This window comes from Colobus angolensis, unplaced genomic scaffold (genome assembly GCF_000951035.1).
Source record: "Colobus angolensis palliatus isolate OR3802 unplaced genomic scaffold, Cang.pa_1.0 Scaffold517, whole genome shotgun sequence".
NCBI classification, from domain to species: Eukaryota; Metazoa; Chordata; class Mammalia; order Primates; family Cercopithecidae; genus Colobus; species Colobus angolensis.
The window spans coordinates 1,034,142-1,056,538 of record NW_012118677.1 but is presented as its reverse complement, the minus strand read 5'-3'; the positions used below and the strand labels follow the sequence as shown (position 1 = coordinate 1,056,538).

The 22,397-nt window shown below is 39.0% G+C and overlaps 2 protein-coding genes across 3 annotated transcripts in view; one reads left to right on the top strand and one right to left on the bottom strand.

Annotated features, from left to right (window-relative positions):
- The first annotated feature begins 2,794 nt into the window (after positions 1 to 2,794).
- SPC25 (SPC25, NDC80 kinetochore complex component) overlaps positions 2,795 to 22,397 on the top strand; it is a 40,911-nt gene continuing 21,308 nt past the window's right edge. The window contains exon 1 of the mRNA XM_011960597.1: positions 2,795 to 2,872. The gene's annotated coding sequence lies outside the window, so the exon portion shown is untranslated. The remainder of the gene's footprint in view (positions 2,873 to 22,397) is intronic.
- Positions 6,039 to 15,022, bottom strand: G6PC2 (glucose-6-phosphatase, catalytic, 2). Of its 2 annotated transcripts, XM_011960595.1 has the most exons (5): positions 14,714 to 15,022; positions 13,718 to 13,827; positions 11,623 to 11,734; positions 9,282 to 9,397; positions 6,039 to 8,499 (listed from the first exon to the last, which is right to left on the bottom strand). In XM_011960595.1, exons 1-5 carry the CDS (start codon positions 14,929 to 14,931, stop codon positions 7,988 to 7,990), a joined length of 1,068 nt encoding a protein of 355 aa, XP_011815985.1. In that variant the 5' UTR covers positions 14,932 to 15,022; the 3' UTR covers positions 6,039 to 7,987. The 2 variants fall into 2 exon arrangements, with proteins under 2 accessions (XP_011815985.1, XP_011815986.1); XM_011960596.1 differs by lacking the exon at positions 9,282 to 9,397 and having other exon boundaries at positions 8,336 to 8,499; positions 14,714 to 14,972.

Genomic DNA, 22,397 nt, shown 5'->3' with positions numbered 1-22,397 from the left:
GCAGTGTTTCAATAACATTTCTTGGAAGGAGAAAATTTAGTCATTGAAATATATCTCCTGATAATGTTCATAAAGCATTTTGCCTTCATGGTTTTAGCATGTTACTGCAAAATAATTTGGCAGGCTGCAGGGAGAGATGCAGCTGTGTGTTGCATTCATTGTTATGTATGTGATAAGTCACTATGGCAGGTGTTGTCTCTCTTGCCACCCAATCCGACACCCTTTTCTTTTGCTTTCCTCTATTACAGAGGCTGGAAAGCAAAATAGTTACCTTCCTAGACTCCCTTGCAGCTAGATGAAGGCCAGGTGACATTGTCTTGTCAATGAATATAGGCACAAGGCCCTATGCAGGCTGTCCCTTTCTGAATAAAGCCTGGGTAAAAGAAAACCTTAGTCTCTTCCCCCTTTCTTCTTTCCTGAATGCACAGCAGCCATGCTGTGATCACTTGAACAAAAGCCACACACCACAGATGGCAGAGCAGGAAGATACTCAACCTGATTCCTGAACATCCTTTGTGCAGCTACTCCAGCCTGGGTTGCCTACCTTCATCCATCTTGTTACAGGAGAAAAAGACACCTCTCACTTGTTTAAGCCACTGAAGTAGTTTTTTGTAATTGTGTTGGTTGTTGTCATTGCTGTTAATTAAAAATTAATACAATCTCAGTTGATAGATCTTTATTAATAAAAATCCTGAAATGTAAGTATAAAGAAAATAATGCAGTGTTGAAGTATTAACGCATGCTTAAATGATCTTCAAATATGATCATTATATCTAGAGATATTCCAAAAATATTCAGTGAAAGAAGGAATTAATCAGTCTTTTTTACCTAGTATCACTGCCATGGAAAGATGATGTGACTGGATGGGTATCCTCACAGCTCATTCTTTCCTGGAACATTGCACATGCCCTGCTTTGAATGAAGGAAGCTTTTACTTAAGCACTTAGTGTTTTTTGAGTATGCTTTCTCATCCTTTCACGGAATAAAATTGATGTTAGACTGGGAACAATCTAGACCCCATTGACAGGATATGCCAGAGGTGGGGAAAAAAGTGGTTCAAGAGGAGGATGAATTTGGAAAAGGATGGGTTAGAAGAAATGGGGAGTAAAGTTACCAGTTAATTTATAGCTGGAAATAGTCACAAACCAATTCTTCAAGCCCACAGGCCAGAGGTATCTCTGGAATTCACCCAGAGCTGTTGCAAGCGAGCCCAAAATCAATGGAGGCCTCCCCCAGGAAGAGCCTATATTGAACTCACCCTTGCATCTCCAGCAGCTGAAGGCATTTAATACATTCTGGTCTGGTGGGTGGGCGAGTTAAAAGACAAGCATGGACAGAAAGGGCCCTAGTTAAGCCCGAGAAGATTTTAGAAGCTTTTTGGATCTGGATTTCTAATTTTGTTCATCCTCAAAAAGCTCGGTGTCATATAACTTGGTGTCAGAGTTGCATTTCATTCAGGAAGCACATTTCAACAGCCATAAAAAAATTAAAAAGTAAATTTTATCTTTATGTCTTTGAGAGATCCGTAATTACTCCACAACAAACTTACTAAAATGCTATGTCAAAACTCTAGTCACTTTTCTCACTCAGCTCAGTCATGTAAGCTCTCCAAACTTACCTCCCACAAAGCCAAATTGCCCTCTCCTTCCTTTCTTCTCACTCAGCCTATTATTATATGATCTGCTTAGTATCTCTTCCAGCAAGAATTTCTTCTTTAGGATGTTGAGAAAGGGGAACTGGAATTGGAATTTAATTATGGGATGTCTCTTGCAAGACAGGGTAGCAGGAAGTCTATGGCTATTCTCATGTTAATAATTTTGCCCCATAACATCAGTTAAATTATATCTCCATGTACTTTTTTATTGCTATAAAATTCAGACTATAATTGGAATCAAATGTTTAAAAGACTGATCAATCCAAAATTGTTTAATAAAGTAGCACATTTCAAAACGGAGTGCCTTGTAGAATTTATAGCCTTGTTCATTGCATGTAACTAAAATTAAAACAGTATCAAAACACATTAGCCAGGGTCTTCCTTATCATTTTCTTGCTCCACTTCACAGAAAAATTAACAATACATCTGAAAGTCTTCCATGGAAATAGTGCCTCACAAAGAGCAAACAAAATAGAGGAGCTGGTTGGAGAGCCAAAGTATAGTATGTTGGACTGAATGAGACCCTCAGAGTTGCAGAATATCACACCCTGAATGAACCTTCCATTTTAACCCCATACTAAACTCCTCAGTTGAGAACTTGGCAAACTAAGGCCACCAACAGTAAACGGCCTTCTGAAGTTTTAGTGGTTAGACGTAGGGCCAGACTAGAATGTAGTTCTGGTTATTCCAGTCCAGGATGCTGCTTGCTAAACTCCACGAAGGCCTTTGTACAACCATCTGCCTTTGAATTTCCTGGCACCTGCCTACTCACGTCTGGGATCCACGTGTGGACCTGTGGCGCAGCCTCTTGCTTGACCAGGTTGGGCAGGGCATCAGCATTCCAAAGCTAAGAGAATAAGACACACACACACACACACACCCCTCCAAAACTCAGACAGAAACATTTATTTTTCCTTTGTTAAGTCAATGCAGTTTTCACCTAGAAATATAGCAAGAGCTCTACCATTTTTTTATTTGAACAATTGTTAAAAAAGGAATGATTATATAGAAATGTTTTTGATGCAGAATTACTGAGCCTGGAGGCAAGGGGCGGGGGCGGGTGGAAGATAATGCCCATCTTCCATTAGCAGCAGGATGTATGTATGAGTACAGAGGACAATCCGGTCCATGCTGTTCGTCAGACAAAGCCTGAATCCTGGAAAAAGCCAACCCTTTGAACAGGAATTAGAGTGTGATCGGCTCAGTTGATGCACAGGGGTAGGTGAGTGCGAGAGGAGAGAAGCTCTTCTTTGTCTTCGTAGCGCTGGGTTTCTTTTCCAGGCACACATATGACCTGCTCCCCCTGCAGGGCACCCTGATCCTCCCAGGGAAGCCGCTTCAGTTTCCTCTTGGCCAGCGCCGGAAACGGGCTGCTGTGCTGCCAGCGCCTCCCTCCCTCCCCGCGCTTCCCGCGTGTGTCAGGAGTCCCGCTCGGCGGGACCGCAGCTGCTGCCTTCACTCATTACCTGCCCCTGTCCTGGCAGCTCCTTCAGAACATATTGTTCTTTGGGGAAATACCATGGTTTTTGAACTGAGGACAGATTCTCTTCAGAAATCAAACGGCAAAACATTAGAAAAAAGAAAAACGCTAAGAAATTAAAAAATTCAAAACAGAAGACAATCGGTTTTATGCTAACCTTTATAACCTTAATCTTTGAAGCTTCTTCCCTCCTTTAGAGCAATTACTTCTATGCTGCCAAAGAAATGAGAAGTGATTTCATCTGAGTCATTACTGTGATCTCCCTCAAAGGATAGCAGACAGTAATTAGTACTCCACACCAAACCTGCCTCAAATTTGACATAAACTGCATTTGTACTTTACAGAGCTGAAAAGGAAGCACTTCTAAGTCTTAGAATCTTCTCATGAATTTCTGTCATTTGGCAGAAGTTTCTGGAGTCGTTGCTTCTTATAGATCTTTTCTACTGTTAACTTTAAAAAAAAACAGACTTTTAACAATTGGCAAATGCCTCCACATTACCTTCAGAGTGAAACACCATCTGAAAGCATTCGAAGTAAGGGGAGGGGAAAAGCTAGACTCCCATTTTAGTTTCCTGGTAATATTGAGATCTAGGAATTCGTCCTAGAAGCTATTTGCCATTTCCAAAGTGGCCAGGACAGCCCATCAATGAGGGCAAAATCCTCAGGGGCAACTGGACACAAGTGGTCCTTTTTGGAAGAGTTTCTAAATAGCCACAGACGTACAGGTGTTGGGCATTCATGTATGCTGGACCTAGAAAAGCAGGGAGGCTTCGTCAGAAAGCCATCCAGCCATCCAGAATGTGGTCATGGACTGGGTAAAGCTCCCCCCTAGTATTGTGGACCTTAGAGGGTTTCTGGAACATGGTTCAGGGAGGGCAAACCCAGACTCTGATTCCAGGCAGCAGAGCTGAGAGTTCAGGGACACCAAGGTGGCTACAGCTCACAGGAGAGAGTGAGAGAGAAGGGAGCTGCAGAGAGAGAATCCAGGTCTGCAGAGGATCCCTTTGGAAAATGCAGCAATATCTGTTAACTTCTTAGAGTCGTTAAGGCTGATTCATGTTGTCTCACAGGAACACGGCACAAGTGACAATACACAAAATACTTCGGTTTTATTTTCAAGGAAAAGCAATGTGAGACTTGATTTGTGCTGTCCAATTCAGTAGCCACTAGACACACATGGCTATTTAAATGTAAATTAATTAAAAGTAAATGAAAGTTAAAAATGCATTTCATTTTTCATTTCGCAGTGGCTCACACCTGTAATCCCAGCACTTTGGGAGGCCAAGGCGGGTGGATCACAAGGTCAGGAGATCGAGACTATCCTGGCAAACACGGAGAAACCCCGTCTCTACTAAAAATACAAAAAATTTAGCTGGGCATGGTGCGGGCGCCTGTAGTCCCAGCTACTCGGGATGCGGATGGCATGAACCCAGGAGTGGGAGCTTGCAGTGAGCTGAGATTGCGCCACTGAACTCCAGCCTGGGCAACAGAGCAAGACTCCATCTCAAAAAAAAATGCATTTCCTCAGTTGCATCAGCTACATTTCAAGAGCTCAATAAACATCTGTGGCCAGTGGCTACTACATTGGACAGCACAGAGAACATCTCCAGCACTGTAAAAAGTTCAGCTGAAGAGTGCTGGAATATACAGTTTTAAAATACTTAAGAAAAGAATATCATTTTTAGAACCAAGTCTTTTGACTTTCTCACACCAAGATTTTTGTATGTGTGTACCATTTGATCTTGAATTTATTTTAAAAATTTGAAAAAATGTAAAGCATTTCGAGATATGACTTTTAGTATCAAGGACATCTTATAACAATTCTTTTAATCACCATCTGTTGTGTAATGAAATATGTCTAAAGAAGGCACCAACTTAACCTTCTTAGGCAGATGTCCAATCAATAGGTTGTCAAAGGAAAGGCACTAATATTCTTCCTGATAGCTAGTTTCAGCAATAATAAATTATTTTGCATTTCTTTCCAAATGTAGGTTTGATTGGACAGTTTCTTGAATCACTTATCTAGATTTTCTCATCCTAAAAGCTCATGGTATTGACATTTTTCTCCTGAATATGTAGATATGTAGACATTTTGAATATATGGTTATAATAACAATATTTAATGAGCTCAATTCCACTTACTTCTGACAAATAAATTGGAAACAGAAGAGCCTTTTCCATCATTATTAAGGGCAGGCATTTTCTCCAAGGCTATGAAAAATGGTTCCTCTTGCTGCCTAAGCAGTTTCAATTGCAAAAGCAATTTACCACCATATGGATCCCTCCAGGAGACTTCAGCTAGATAAAGAGGGAAATCTACTCTCATGGGGACTCTGGGGCTTTATGGAAGATAGGGGCAGAGTTCTTGGGGATTAATTATAGAAAACAAGCCCACACCTCATCCCAATCCCCCTCTGAGGGTAATGTGTTGCCCAACGGACAGCACCGTGGGGTGGCTGAAGATAGCTTTTCCATGGAAATGGAGAAGGGATTTATGGTAGAGTCAATCATTGCAGCAGAATTCCCAGGCTATGGATGCCGCAGTTTCCCCAGGCCTTGGTGAAAGCAGGCTGAGATTGTACTAGGATGGAGGGGATGTACCAGAATCCTTCAAGACTAACATTATTTTATGTGAAATTTGACAAAGGGCTTTTAAACAGGAATGAGATCTCTGACGTGTGGAAGATGTAATGACACAAATGCATCATGAAATGTGAAGGCATCTAAAGGTACAACATGGTGGGGCATAGGGTGGGATTGAACCAATGAACAAGGGTCATCACCTGAAGAATCATTCTTCTCTACTTCTTTCATCCCAAGTGTCCCAACAACATGAGACAAATTTCATTCTTAAGCTATTCTTTCTTAATCCCTCAGCTTTTTGCTTTGGAATCACTGAACCACTAATATCAAGTTCAGTTCAGTTACCTTTTAGAAAGTTCAGTTGCCTTTTATAAAGAAAGCTATTAAGTGTGTTTTGTAAAAGCAATGACATATACTCTATACATATACTTAGAAAGGGGTAATTAATACTTTGATTTTTTGAGGTTTGTTATACTCAGCTACTATCTTGTTAAACAGTCACTTCAACTGCCTTATTTTCGTTAATATTCATAGAGTATTTAATATGTCATCTAAAATAATTAATGTATTGATATTCTGAGAAGAGTTACATAAAACATTGTGGGGGATTACTAAGATATCTAGTAAAATCTGCCTCAAAATCCTTGTACTTGATTGAAACGACACAATTATCAACTTAAAGTCCAGCATTCCTAGATTCAATGAGGAAAAAACACACTTACTGAGAATTGTTAATATAATATTAATAGTCCATCAATAATAATTTTCTAAATAATTTTCTAAAACAAAGCTATAGATTTTCATCACAGTTCAGTATACATACAGACTAATCCAGTTAACAGATGCAAGCGTTTAATAGTTGGCCTGGGTTGGAGCACAACTTTGAGGAAGGCACCTAATTTCTCCGGTTTTGAAAGACTGGCTCCTAAAAATAAACTCTGCAGATGTCATAGTGAAGAGATAAGTCTTTGGGGGTTGAATAATGTTCTATTAGAGTAAGTTCAGCAGAATTTATTGAAGTATTGGTGAGCACTACTATAAAACAGAGACCAGAAGTGAAGTAGAGGTTCAAGTCCATACAGTAGCCTGGCCTGTTCTGTCACCCCTGGACCCATGTGTATATATATCTGGAGCCATCGTTGGCCCCACCTAGACCCTGCATGTATGTGTGGGGTGTAAGTCAAAGAGGATGCAGTCTTTCAATGTCATTTCTGAAAAGGTAGCTGATTTACATGGCAGTCATCATAGAATCTAAATGAAAGCATTCATTCTTACTGATTTTTACCTTTTGTAAATGAAGAAACAAAAGACAGTGTAGGCCAACTACTAATACAATGGCTCAAGCCTGCAATCCCAGCATTGTGGGAGGCTGAGATGGGAGATCACTGGAGGCCAGGAGTTCAAGACCAGCCTGGGCAAATATTTAGACACTGGGCAAATATTTAGACGTTGGTTCTAAAAAAAATACTCAAAAATTAGCCAGGCATGGTGGTGCACACCTGTAGTCTTAGCTAATTGGGAGGCTGAGGAGGGAGGATCACTTGAGCCAGGAATGTGAGGCTGCAGTGAGCCATTATCTACCACTGCACTCCAGCCTGGGCAACAGAGCAAGTCCCTGGCTCTACAAAGGAAAAACAACAACAACAAAAAAAGCATGTGCATGTGCGCACACTCAAACACACAGTGCAATAGGGATATGTGTCAGAAGCCTTGGGTTCTAATTCCTGCTCTGAAGATGATGTGACTCCAGGCAAGTTCTTTTACCTAAATAGGCTTCCACTTCCTCAACTGAAAACTGAGATTGGATATGGCTGTGTTCCCCACTAAAATGCCAACAGGAATCAGATGCAGCCTGGCCTTAAGAAGATAAAGGAATCATACTGGGGTTCCTCCTGGGATGCTGAAGACTGTGAGAAAATAGAGAGTCCTTGCCTCCTACTGGGGACTGTTAGTATGCAGCTTTGGTCAGTTGTCTCCAGCTGGGAATGCAGGCTGTGTGTTGTCATACTATCAGATTTTTCAAAAAACTACACAACTTCTGATTTTTATGTCAAATATTTTTGTTTTTAAATATTGGTAACTGAAGAATTGAAAAAAAAAAAAAAAAGACCAGTGCAAAGCCCAAACTAAACATCTCTATGGGGAATGGGGCCTCTGCTGCTATTCTGTGATGTCGGATTACAAGCTTCTGGTCTATGCCTACTCTGTGGCTCTACTGGTGGATGGAGAAGGGTGATCTGTGACACTGAGCACCAACTCTAGGCACCACTCTACTGGATCTTCTTTCCGTTTTGTTTCATTAACATATGAACACAGTAGGGAATGAAAGTAACCACAGTTAGGGGAATGGATGCACTTTTACAAAAAGACAGCACATAAAATAAATGCTCTTCCTGAGTCGGGATCCGGAGGAAATGGTAGAGAAGTAGTGTGGTCAATGAGGTCAAGGCACAGAGCAACCATAAGCTCAGCGTGTAGCTATTTCCACCTCGGCAGCTCAGGAGGAACATCTCCAAGTTGACTGCAAAGCCCAAGCCAAAGAGGACCCCAAGGTTTCTCACGAGTCCAGCCAAAGGCGTGGTGTCAATGTGGATCCAGTCGGGGTTGGCACACCACATTTTGGCTATGGGCACGGACCATAGTAGGTCAATGTTGAGCAGTCTAAGAAGCAGGTAAAAGCCAAGTGCAAACAGGAAGAGGAAGAGATTGGTCTTCAGGTATGTGCCCAGGCTGGCCGTTTGGATGCCTGGAGTGTGTTCAAAGGCCTCTGCCACCAGCATGCCTGAGGATTGGAGAGAGACACTGACGATGACTGTGTGCCCTTGAGCCCCTCGAGGATCATTCGTCTCTGCATTAAAGAATTTGCCACGTTTTCAATGACAAGGTGCTTTAGACACAGAGGTTCTATCCATTTTCTAAAGCCTTTTTTAGGCAGTAACTAAAAATGCAAGTTTGCCCACGGTGTTTTCATTATTCATACTAGTCCAGAAGGATTGTTCTGGAGTTGGTGGCACTGACAACCCACTTTTTAGACAGCACTGATCTAGGTACTTGCAATTAACATTTCAATTGCCATAGGCAATTAACCTTTGAAACGTAACGTGGTGCTGAACAGTGGAAACTGAGTCATGGTGAACACTGCTTCAGGAATACAAAGCAGCTACTCAATGAAGTCCGTAATCATGTAATAGTCACTTCACATGTTTCAGAGAGAATAGCACAGTGTGCAGGTCTCAGAGTCATTAAGTTCCCCGACACGAGACTCAAGCACACTGTTTGAAGTGATGGTTTGGGAGTTAGACTTAGCTCTAATTTCACTTCAGAAAAGCCCATCTCATGAAGCAATTTGTGCATTTATGCCACTGAGACTGTGCCACTTTGTACATAGAGGCTATGAGAGGTGTGTTGCACCATATCAGCTCCCAGGGTAGCATTTAGTATCAGTGGCTTCACAGAATTACCTCTGAAATTGTAAAGTTGATTACCGGGGAGAATCTGATACCCTTAAACAAATGAAGCTAAAGCTTTCAAAGGACACAACTAAGGATAAGTGATCCTATTTACCACCAATTACTGCAGGAATAACTTGATGAGGAAAATGTGTTGCTGTGAATACTCTGGAGATGCAGACACTGATTTGAATCAACCAAAAAACACTCCAAAGAAATGACCAGGTCAGTCTACGATGGAAGAATAGATACAAGCGTAAAAAGCAAAGAAACTGTATCACTTCTAAAATTAGAGGGGGTGACATCAGATGATCCTTCTCAGAAGAATCTTCTAACTGTGACATAGCATCATGATTCTAGAATCTTTTTTTCAAAACATTGTTTCCACATACTCCATAGGATTTGAAAAGTTTTAACAGAGATTTCTACATTTCTCAATGCATTAAATTTAATGCATTGCTGAGATTTAACAAATGTTAAAAAGGAAGTCAATTTGACCTCTATGAAATAAGAATAATTGTTTTAATGGAATAGGAGAAATTCAAGTTTGGGGGAATTACTAATATCCAGATTGATCAAGAATGAACCATATATATTTTCACGCCCTGCCCTATCTGCCTCCTCTCTCAACCTTTCTTTGCTTGAGGAAAACTCAGTAGAAAAGCAGCTACCATGCAGATGAAAAGCACATGAGCATTCCATCTGAGGCTAATTTTCATTAGGTTTAATTTCGTGGATGTTCAAAAGTCCTTGTTTCTTGTTTTTTGTTTTTTTGTTTTGTTTTGTTTTTGAGACACAGAAAATAGAGAACAGGGGAATTGACCTATAGGTTGTATGCTTTGGATTAGAAACAGCATTGAATGGTTTGTTCCTGATAATCAGACTGAAGTTTGGTTATATAAATGCTAAGGAACACAGAGAAATGAGGCTTTGAAAGAAGTAAGCAGGATATCAGTGTGGAAGAAGAATAAACAAGAATTTGGTAATGTAAAAGTAAGAAGCACACACTCAGTAAAATTCTATAGATGAAGAAAATACTGCAGTTATAAAAATTAAAAAGGAGTTATGAAAATTATTTTCTTAGAAGAAATATTTTTTCAGGTTTGGTCATTGGAGGCAGGAATACAGTATAGATAAAAGGTGAAACTGACCTAGATTCCTACTTTGAAAATTGTCTGTGAATAGAAAATGCTAACTTTTTTACATTATAACACCTTTTTACTATTGTTGTTTTGGGTTGGGTAATAAATACATTAAGGCATACAGGTCAGTCTCATTAGAATAAACTTTTAAGATACCAAAATTCCTTTAGTTGTTTGTTTTTTATATTATCCAATACTAATCTAAAAAGTGGAATATGTCATAGATCTTGAAATTTTTTTATTTTAGAAAACTTTTTTTTTTTTTTGAGACGGAGTCTTGCTCTGTGCCCCAGGCTGGAGTGCAGTGGCACGGTCTCGGCTTACTGCAAGCTCCGCCCCCGGGGTTCACGCCATTCTCCTGCCTCAGCCTCCTGAGTAGCTGGGACTACAGGTGCCCTCCACTACGCCCGGCTAGTTTTTTGTATCTTTTAGTTGAGATGGGGTTTCACGGTGTTAGCCAGGATGGTCTCGATATCTTGACCTGGTGATCCGCCCGCCTCGGCCTCCCAAAGCGCTGGGATTACAGGCATGAGCCACCGCGCCCAGCCTAGAAAACTTTTTAATCATGGTATATGTTATAGTATTTTTTTAAAGTTAACTTGCAAATCTAATTTCAAGTTGCCTAATTTATGGCTAAATTGGTACTCAGGATTGTTTTAATGACAAAGTATTTCAGGAAAGAAGAGAAGGAAACAACCCAATTTCTAAACAACTGTGAGTAACCTTAAAGTTCTAGACTTTTCTAAACATTAAGAAACCCACTAACATTAAATCTACTAACATTCAAATTTAAGTTTGCTTCTAGAATGTTTTTAATTAAAAAGTTTGTGTACTCTTTAGAGCTGGAATATGTTACTGAAATCAAAAGCATTGGCTATTCAAAGAAGGAAGCATAATTTTACTAAATAAACTGATGCAGTCAAGAAGAATGATGATTCTCAAAACTTCCTGTTAATTTTAAAGCAAGGGAATGTGCATGCAAAAATGTTTCCTCATGCTGTATAATTTTAGATGACGTATTTATGAGTTATCAAAATAATTATTGCATTTTGGAAACCCAGAGGCACATTTAGTAAGTCTTTAATCAGTTAAACATTTCCAACTTGAAAAGCGGAAATAGCTATGAGCTAATTAGGCTATTATCTTAAAGGAAAATATTAGTTTTCTATTCATTTTGTTATTTTGTCTATGAAAGAATAGAATAAGCACATTTTATTCATTGACTAAAACTGCACTAAAATTAATTTTTAGACGAGACTTTCTGTATTAAAAACTGTTGTATTCCAGTGTTACAGAAACTGCAACAAGGCTGACCTGTGCAGAGTGATAGAGAACTTATCCATCCCACAGATAGTGTGGCTCAGGGCAGCGGTTACCATGACATACCAGACACAGGACGAACCCATTGCATGGCCAAATGGACTTCCTGCAACAACAAAGTGTCCGTCCATTTGAAAAGTGGTTAACTATCAAGATAAGAAATGAATAATAGGATAGCATATTCACCATGAAAATTATGAGTAACTCAGAAAAAAACCACAAGACACAGGCTAAATATAATGTTTAGAAGTGGATAGAAATAAGAAAAATTGAGTTAAATTGAGCCTGAGAAACACTGTCTCAAAAAATTTTTTCCCAGATTTTCAGATTCATTCAATTCCAGAAATCAATATACTCAAGGCTCATTAAGAACTCAGTCTGTTGCACCCAAATCCGCCACAACCCTACTAATTCTTCAACATTTAATTGTTTTTAATTGACAAGAAAAAGTATTAGGTTAATGCAAAAGTAACTGCGGTTTTTACCGTTGAAAGTAATGGCAAAACCGCAGTTACTTTTGCACCACTCTAATGCTTGTATTCGATCTTCAATTGGCTTATTTTCCTTGGGCTGAGAAGTCAAACTCTAAACGATATCATTGCTATGCCTGTGATTTGCTGATTGATTTATAAATGACTGCTGTGTACTAGCAGTTACTTCTCTGCCTATCTTGTGGCCACTGCAGTGAGAACCTTTGTTTTAAAATAGAGGATGAGGAGAAGCTGTAAAGAGGGCATTAATCCTAGCAGAAAAAGCCTGCAGACAGTAGCCTTTCTACTTCCAGAATGCCTTTTCCATGCTACTGAATTTTTTATTAATCACTTTACTTAAATGTCCTCCCCGATTTTTCACCTAGTAGTTTATTCAAATTAAATACCTGTCTCTTATTTGTTAAACAAAGGCAGACCTATTTCTTATCTGCAGAAAATTTCAGAGCCTTTTAAAAACTATGCCTAAATGAATTGGACATCTATCTCCCAGAGAGATGCAGTCTTTCTTTCTTTTCTCTCTCTCTTTCCAGAAAATGTCTTATAAGGTGGAACACATGCCAGAAAGGGCTGGAATTGACCACGATAATATTTCAGTGGTCTCAAATGTTATCCATCCAACCATTCATCCATTTATCACACTTTGGTTTCACAAAGATAAAATATGCATCATCCCTCCCCTGATGGAATGCCCGGTCTAGGCGATTGGATATATAAATAATTAGTTATATCATTTAGTGTAAAAAGCGATATAACAGATGTATGTATACTTTTATGTGAACAAAAGAGACATATTCAGAAAACTCATTAGGAATTTACACATTCTCTACTACCCTTAACTCTACTCAGAGTTAGTTTCAAAGGATGTCAATTGGCAAGAATGTTATGCTATGTAAAATGATGAGGTACAATATAACACATTCGTATAAATTAAAACATGTACTTTTTAAATATATGTTTCAAAAAACTTTTTAAAACAGGATTATAATCAAGTATCACAATAAAGATTTTATACTCATACAGAATCTTAATTAGAATAAAAAAGAAGTGGCCCAAGAAGCCTACTTGGGTACAGAGAAAAAAAATACGTTTTAAAGAGATTGTTCTAGGGTTAGAAATAGTCTTTACTGGCTATAGTAACATTGAGAAGTCCTTACCTTTCTTACAGAAGACTTGTCTACTCCCTCATTCATGAGATTCTCAGAAGACCTATAATAACTTTGAAAGTTGCTTAGCAGCAGATAAACCAACATTTCTAAGATCTTAGTCTAGTTCCTTGATAATTTGTTCTAGTTAACTGTTTCTTGTTTTAGTATCAAGCCATTACATTCTTCTGAAAAGTAAACACTAAATATTTAATCATTTGGGGAGTTTTCTCCCAATCTACCCTTTCATAAATAACAAAATGGAATTTGAGGTGTCTTTTTTTTTTTTTTGCTTTGCTTTCTCATTATTAATTTTGATTGTTATGAAGTTTTAGTATCCTCACTCATGAAATTTTCTTTACTACCATATATAATATCAGTTACTAGATGATAACCCTGTGTAATGATTCTCTGTTGGAAGATCTTCAGTAACTGGAGGCTGCCATAATAGCTTACCTGGACCTGTTTCGCATGTAGTAGGGAACTGTTCAAGGCATGGACTTGAGTGATTTGGGTAAATCTGAGTTTCCTGGACCCACCAGTAAGGTAGATGACCAAATAATATCCTGTATTTAAAGAATTATGAACATGCATATATATTTAAATACACAGCTATTATTTAATTGGAGATTAGCAATTCTTTCCTATAAAACATGACTCAAGCACAGGGTTAATTGTGAAAGTTCATGATTAAGAGACTTTGAAAATACTTAGGTCCTGGTCTCTCACACATTATTCATTATTAAAGGTGGTAGTCATTTGGGATTTTGGCACCCTGGTTTCCCACTAACATGGGGGCTTTTTTCCCTTGCAGGGAATGTCTTATGGGTGCTTTGGATACTTAGATTGGAAATATCAAAATGGTCTCTGGAATTATCAATGTGTTCATTATCATGCTGCTCATTTAAGTAATTCTTAATAACAGAATATGTGTTACAGGGGCATGGGAATTACTTATAAGTCATTAAAGAAAACATTTCTGGCCCGGTGTGGTGGCTCACACCTGTAATCCCAGCACTTTGGGAGGCTGAAGCCAGTGGATTACTTGAGGTCGGGAGTTACAGACCAGCCTGACTAACATGGAGAAACCCCGTCTCTACTGAAAAGACACAATTAGCCTGGTGTGGTGGCGCATGCCTGTAATCCCAGCTACTCAGGAGGCTGAGGCAGGAGAATTGCTTGAACCTGGGAGGCAGAGGTTGTGGTGAGCTGAGATCGCGCCATTGCACTCCAGCCTGGGCAACAAGAGCGAAACTCTGTCTCAAAAAAAAAAAAAGTATACATTTCTGTGCTTTCTAAAAGTTCTACTTATGAATCTGGTGTTTCAAGTTAACTGGTATGTTTGAAAGATTTCCCAAGAGGAACAATATACATCTGAAATGTGATCATTATGCCAAAGCCACAAATATAAGGATAAATCTTAGGAAAAATGAAATAAAAGAGAAATCTTACCATTTAAATATAAGATTGAACCAATCCCTAATGACTGCTACCCATATCATCTTGGTTCCAACTGTCTGATTAAGTTGAAACCAAAGTGGAAAATAAATGAAAAAGATATTCCGGGGGTCTCCAATATTGGACATAAAATTTAGAAAATTGTAGTAAGTTTGGTAGTCCTTCTGCAAATGCTGAATTATGAGCAGTCTATTCCTGTGAAGGAAATCCATCTTGAAAAAGAGGCAATTCTAAACATAGAGCACTTGGGGCTGAAGTGCTCTGATTCCCACCATTTTATACTGTGCCTTTGTGGCGTGTTGAGCCATTACGGCAACATGTGATGCTGACCGTCTGTGGAGAGGGCACACCGGCCCTCCTCTGCTGAAAAACTTAACTATTTATGATTTTAATTGATGGCAAAGAGTGAAGTACATGCTGATCTGTGGCAATCTGAGGGGGAAATTCAGATAGAAACACAATGAATTTCTTATGCAACCTCCCTTTTGTGTAAACAGTTGAATCTTGTTTGTTTGAAATTTTTTGTACAGTTCATTTCCTCCAAAGTCAGACATTAGCAATTTCTATATTTGGTGAAAAGACTTTGCAAATACTTATTGCATGTCGAATAGCCCATAAAGTGCTGTATTTTAATTTAAGATAGGCTGTGGCTCTCTATTTTGTTGGGTCTTTGAGGAAAATGGTTGAATAAATACCTGGGTATGAAAAATATATGATACAACAGATTATTTTCTGATTACTGATTTAAAATAAGAATCTTCAATTTTCTTTATCCAAGAGAATGATAGACTATATATGGAAGAGGGAAAGAAATGTGTTGCTTTTTGACTATAAGACAAGAAAGCAGAAATGAAAGTCATTTGGCTAATAGAAATGTGTTAGGATCAAATTTTATCTTTTATTAACTAGAGAATATACTTGAGAGGAATGGGGAATGATTCATGTGACAAAGATAGGAATAGACTTCAAAGGGCTTTTGACCAGTCAGGAAAATGGTTTGTTGAGAACAGTGTTAAGCAGAAGTGGAAAGCACCAAACAAACGCTGAGAATGAACAGAGGGGTAGCACAAAGAGACTGTGGATCTAAGTCATAGGTCCACAATCTACAGCTGTGGACTATGACTAGACTATGGACCAGGACCGTGGTCCTGGACTATGCACTATGACTGGACCATGGACTATGGACCAGAGTAGACTGAGAATGAACAGAAAGGTAGCACAAAGAGGCTATGGATCTAAGTCAGAGAGATGTTGGGTTTAGAGAACTGGATTGTGTCTAGGATTAGTGGGAAAGCAACTAAGCCTCACAAGGTGACCAGTGATGGATCTAGGTAACCTTGTTATTTTATCATTCAGATTTTTGTCTTGGCTTACCATGGCCTAAGTAAAGACAAAAGACTTCAGTAGAGGCCTTCACAGGCAATGACTATCACTTTGAACTTCTCTTCGAATTTTGTGTCCCATCATTTAACAGCACCATTGTTACTGGGCTTCAGTGTCTATTGGTACCTTGCCTGGAATAAATGCATTGACTGACCATTAACATCTTTTGGGGTGCTTTTTAAATTGCCATTGCTGTGTCCCACCTGAGATCATTTATATTTCTGGTGATGGAATTTGGGCATTGGTATTATTAAAATACTTCTCAAGTGGTCCCAATGTGGTATAAGGGGCTTCAGATCGTTGTGCTAAGGCAATCCATATAAGGAATTAGCCTTGACTAATTAGAGTCTATGCTTCGGGCTTTTTTTTGTTTTGCATATTCGGGTTCTATAATTTCCATAATCTCTTTAACAAGCCATGAAGAAGAGCATAACTTCCCTTTATTCTTTTTCTAAAAAGTGTTTGATCTACATAATTCATAATATTCATTTTCTTCAAAAATGTCTTATCCTTAAATCAGAATGTGAATGATATCAAATACATTTTGTCTTCCAATTAAAAATTAAACTTCCTGCTCTTCAACACCTCAGAGTCTGCGATTAGCCTTTCATCTATGGTAGTTAATTTAGAAGGATTGTCTCCCGAGAGCTATCTGGTTCTGTAGACTGTGGGATCATTAAATGAAGCAAAAGCACCTTGATTTTTTTCACCCTTTAACAGCACCTACTAATCTGCTTATTCCTCATAGTTCATCATTTTTAGTCTTTTCGCATCTTAGCTTCTATGCATCTGTCAGTGATGCCTTCTCTAACCAGTATCCTCACCACTCCTCTGACAATGGTTTCTCTCAAACACTCTTTTCTCCTAGGGAGTTGTATGAGTCTGCTAGGGCTGCCATAACAAAGTACCAGACTGGGTGACTTACACAACAGAAATACAGGAACCTAGGAGTCTGAAATCAAGGCGTTGGTAGCATTGGTTTCTTCTGAGCCTGTGTCCTTGGCTTGCAGGTAACTGTCTACTCTTTATGTCTTCACATGGTCTTCTTGCTATATGGGTGTGTTCTAATCTCCTCTTTTTACAAGGATACCAGTCATATTGGATTAAGAAAGATACTAATGACCTCGTTTTAACTTAATCGCCCCTTTAAAGATCCTATATCCAAACATAGTCATTTTGGGAGGTACTGGGGCTTAGGACTTCAACATGAATTTGAGGGAACACAGTTCAACTCATAACTGGGATTTAAACACAATTTATAATAATGTATTTGTGACGAGCATATATATTTAGTATCTCTCTCCTGCACTACAGTATAAGCTCCATAAAACAAGGGGTCCTGTCCATTTTGTGCACCAGTCACAAGCACAGTTCCTGTAACAGGCCCGTGTAGAAGCCAATTGCCCATGAAGCTGGAAAAGCTCGCATGGGCCCCTAAGATGATAGGTTGGGCCGGGCACAGTGGCTCACGCCTGTAATCCCAGCACTTTGGGAGGCCAAGGTGGGCAGATCACCTGAGGTCAGGGGTTCAAGACCAGCCTGGCCAACATGGTGAAACCTCATCTCCACCAAAAAAAAAAAATACAAAAATTAGCCAGGCATTGTGGTGGGCTCCTGTAGTCCCAGCTACTCGAGAGGCTGAGGCAGGAGAATGACGTGAAACCTGGGAGGTGGAGGTTGCAGTGAGCTGAGATCATGCCACTGCCCTCCAGCCTGAGCAACAGAGTGAGACTCCGTCCAAACAAAAAAAAAAAGGCAAGTTGTTACTGATAGTTTAGAGTGCATTCACAAGTTTATTTTCTTTTTATTAAAGAGAGGGCCTATATAACAGGGGCTTTATAGAGGGGCCTATATAAAGTCATATAACAGGGGCTTTAGATTTCACAAAACCTGGAACTGCCCCTGAGCCCATCATAGTTATTTAGTAAATATTTATTGAGTGAATGAATTATTGAACAAAGTTGATATGAGTACTAAATTATACAGAGCCTGTGTTTTAAAACTATCTTACTTGGTTAGTGCAAACTCAAAATGCATTTCTCCACAGAGATCATGTTATATAGTGGCAATGTCAAGAAAGTGTATTTAAGGTGGAGAAAACATAATGTGTATTCTAGAAAGGGCTAATATATTTGTGTGTGTATATATATGTGTACGTGTGTCTGCATGTGTATACATACATATAGAAATATGTATGCAAAATGTGTGTATGTGTATATGTACATATATTAGCCCTTTGTGTGTGTGTGCATATGTTATATATGTGTGCATATATGTTATATGTGTGTGCATATATGTTATATACGTGTGTGTGCATATGTGTTATATACATATATGCACACACACACATACACATCTGCTTAAGATTAAATAGAATAGAAGATTCAACAATTAAAAAAAAATTTGGCCAGGCGGTGCCTCACGTCTGGAATCCCAGCACTTTGGGAAGCCATGGCGGGAGGATCACTTGAAGGCAGGAGCTTGAGACCAGCTTGGGAAACGAAGCAATACCCCACCTCTATTTAGTATATATTTGTTTTATATATATTTATTGTATATAAAATAAATATATTTTAAAATTCTATAAAGGAAAGAAGAGAATAGAGTGAAGGGAACAGGGATAAAAAGCAGACTTCTTTGAATATACTTATTTTACAGATATGACTTTGAAACCATGTAAATATTTTATGTAACTATACAGCAAAATTAAAATTAAGATGTGATTCACACAAAATTTTAAAAATGAAAGAAGTGAAAATACCACTTGATCCGTTATACTGGTGAGCTATTTACTTCCAGCTTCTCAGCACTTACATGTATTTTATGATTTGTTCCTGTGGGAAATCTCTTTCTACACATTTATTTAGTCCTCCTCCATCTGCCATCTGCCTCTCGAGTTGCCATGGTTTAGGGTGGGGATGCTCCTCTATCCTATGTGGGCCCCAGCAATAGGGAGATACAAGAGGTTGGTTCTTTCTGACACTAATTATCTTCCGTTGGAGCTCTTCCCTCCAATGACAGAGCCTGCCTGACAAGCTGGGTCATTTCAAAGCCAAGGTTGTTAGAGTTTAAGGTCTGTGCAAAATCAGTTCACCAAATGATGGAACACAGTCACATTCAACCTACCCAGACCAAGATCCAAAAGAGGGTAGATCCACCTGTGCTCATCCTCTTTTTGAAGTTCTTTCCTAAAGTGTGACCTGTGGACCACCTACCTCCTGCCACCTGCATGCAATTTCCAGGCCCACTCCAGATCACAGAATGAGATATTTTGGAAATAAAATCCAGAAAGCGTTCTAGTAAGCTTTCCACATGGTTTCTATACACATCAATTTTTAGAAGCATTGTCTTCATTCATCATTCCCTTGAAACAAGGTTTCTATACCCCTCCTGTACCTCCTATGTGGAGTTGGTCTCTCCTTGTACCACTTTCTCAACTTCTGCCTTAAGCCATTTTTTTCATTTGCTTTATTTGGGGGTCTGTATTATTCCACTCTTTCCCATGGATGCAGGCCTGGTCTGTTTCCATATTCTTTCTTTTAGATCTCCTTTTTATTATCTTTTTTTAAGACACATGGTAAATACTAAAAAAAATTAGCTATAATTAATATTAGTTATTCTTATTTTGCCAAATAGTTTGTAAATGTGGAATTGAATTCAAGCTCTGACATTCTCGATCAGAGTAGAAGTAGGGTAAAGAGATACAATTTTGCTCTTATACACAATTCTTACGTTGCTTCTCTTTTGTATTCTGACATCTCTACCTCTTCCCTACTCTCTCTGTTCTCTCCTCTCTTTTCTTCTTCCCCTCCCACCTCTCACTCTCCTTTTTCCTCTATCCTGCCCCCCCCTTTTTCATACTAAATATTTAGTTATCTAAGTGTTTTAATTGGTCACTGTCAACTCCAACAGAGCAGAGACAAGTCTGAATTGTTCACTATTGCATCTGGGAATCAAGCCAAATGTCCTACACATTAGGAGATGGTTTTCAGAAATTATATAGCCAGCCACCGTTCCTTATGGGATCACCTCCTTTTCTTCCTGTTATAGTAGAACTCTCCATTTGATCCCTCCAAGTGTTCAAGGACCAGAACTCTGCAATGTTAGAAAAAGCACTTTTGGGCCAGGCACGGTGGCTCACGCCTGTAATCCCAGCACTTTGGGAGGCCGAGGTGGGTGGATCACCTGAGGTCGGGAGTTCAAGACCAGCCTGACCAACATGGAGAAACCCCGTCTCTACTAAAAATACAAAAATTAGCCAGGCATGGTGGCGCATGCCTGTAATCCCAGCTACTCGAGAGGCTGAGGCAGGATAATCGCTTAAACCCGGGAGGTGGAGGTTGCGGTGAACTGAGATCGTGCCATTGCACTCCAGCCTGGGCAAAAAAAGCGAAACTCCATCTCAAAAAAAAAAAAAAGAAAAAGCACTTTTGGAGTGGAAAAAATCTTTATGTGTCTGTGCTTTTGGGTCTAACCTTAGCCAAATCTTTTCAGTCACCAGGCAGTGCATAACATGAATTGATTTATTTAGGAGTCAGTGAACTTCCTAAAATTGCATGCAAAATGTTTGTGCTTGTACGTATCTCTTGGAAGAAGCCACGATTTTCACTGGATTCTCAATGGAATCCCTGACCCAAGCAAATTAAGTACAATATGAGGTTCACTGGAATCCCATGCACTATCTGTGGGGCCTATACCCAGGATCCTCCCATTTCCCCAGTTTCCTCAGAGATATCTTCATAACTCCAACCACCCTAGCATGAGTTGCTTGTCTTAATGACATCCTTCCTCTTAATGACTTTTTACAAAAAATATTTTACTACTATAGTTGGTCCCCAAACCTTATACTGCTGCCTTGTTTTTTAGTTCATCTCTGTAGTTGAATACTTCCAGTTCTTTCTGGAATGTTCTTATTCTGATTCATTTAAAGTTTTCTGAGATTTTGATTGACAGTAAATCCCTACCTGTATTACTTAGTGGGACAGAGGATAGACTTTCTCCAATATGTTTCACCATATCAAATATTATATAACCACAAGATATTTCTTATCATAAAATGAACCATTCGTCGCTGAGTTGTAGTGCTCACGGCAATTCAACACCATTCAGAGATATTTGACTTTAGCTTGTGTTACTTATAAGGTGGCAGTAAGCAAAAATATATTTTGGAGACATTGACCTTTAATGTTTCTGCATGGTCATTATCCTTTTACCACAAACTTATCTGCCTTCTCTAAAATAAACTATATTTGAGATCTCTCCAGGGTCACCTTGCAATGTAAAATGTATTTATTTAAGATGGAATTTAGACCCTAGTGACCTTCAGAAAATCATTACCTTCATTCAGGCTAGCATCCCAGGAATATTGGCATTCCATAATGACACTATTATGAATGGCCCTGCTACAGCTGTTCTAAGTACCCCCCTCCATTAGTCTCCTTAGGTACTTTTCTCTAGAAATGATCATGACCTATACATCTATATACTTTTTCTTGGATTACCGAAGGACCCAACAGAGTTGCCCATTGAGCAGTACTATTAACTTTCTTCCAAGTAGTTATTATATTGTATAGCTGTGTTCATTTTTATAGATGACTTAAAGAGTACTGTATAGAGAGACTGTGTAAAGCAGTGACTCTCAAACTTTAATATTCATCCAATTCCCCTGAAGGGCTTGTTAAAATACAGATTACAGGAACTCCAAATCTTTGATTCACTAAGAATAGAGTGGGGTCTGAGACTTTGTATTTCTAAGTTCCCAGATAATGATGATGTTGTTGGGTGGAGAACCTCTCACTTTTGAGAAGCATGAGTCTACGACACTGACAGAGTCTAAGACATTGTACCACACAGGACAGAGATAGATCAGACCTCAAGAATCTTGTGGTCTAGTAGGGAAGATATGATATTTACATATGTCACATACCATTGTGTCCTTAGAGGTGAACAGATAGGGTAAATGGAAAAAAGGAAAGGCAGACATAGCTTTCAGTCTGTGAGATGAGGGAGCTTTTGTGGTGGAAATGGCAAGTAGCTGGGCCTTGAGATACGAGTAGAATTTAGAAATCCAAACTGTAGGATGAAAGGGAAAAAATGTTCAAGAATATAAATGAGATAATACCATTATCACACCTAAAAACATTAACATTCATTGATGAATGTATTTAAAAGCTGTAAAAGAAATCCTCATTTTTGATATTTATGAGACAATTTAAAAATTGTACCTAGAGTAGTCAGATTCATAGAGACAGAAAGTAGAATGGTGGTTGCCAGGGTGTGAGGGGAGGAAAGACAG

Bases quoted from the DNA above. Each gene is read 5' to 3' on its own strand.
- G6PC2 (XM_011960595.1), bottom strand. From the start codon at position 14,931: ATGGATTTCCTTCACAGGAATAGACTGCTCATAATTCAGCATTTGCAG. The intron at 9,398-11,622 runs GTCAGCCTTGTT...CTTCCATCGTAG, and splicing joins TTCTCTATCACTCTGCACAG to ACTGACCTGGTCATTTCTTT. The intron at 8,500-9,281 runs GTAAATAGGATC...TCCAATCCTCAG, and splicing joins TATTCCTGCAGTAATTGGTG to GCATGCTGGTGGCAGAGGCC.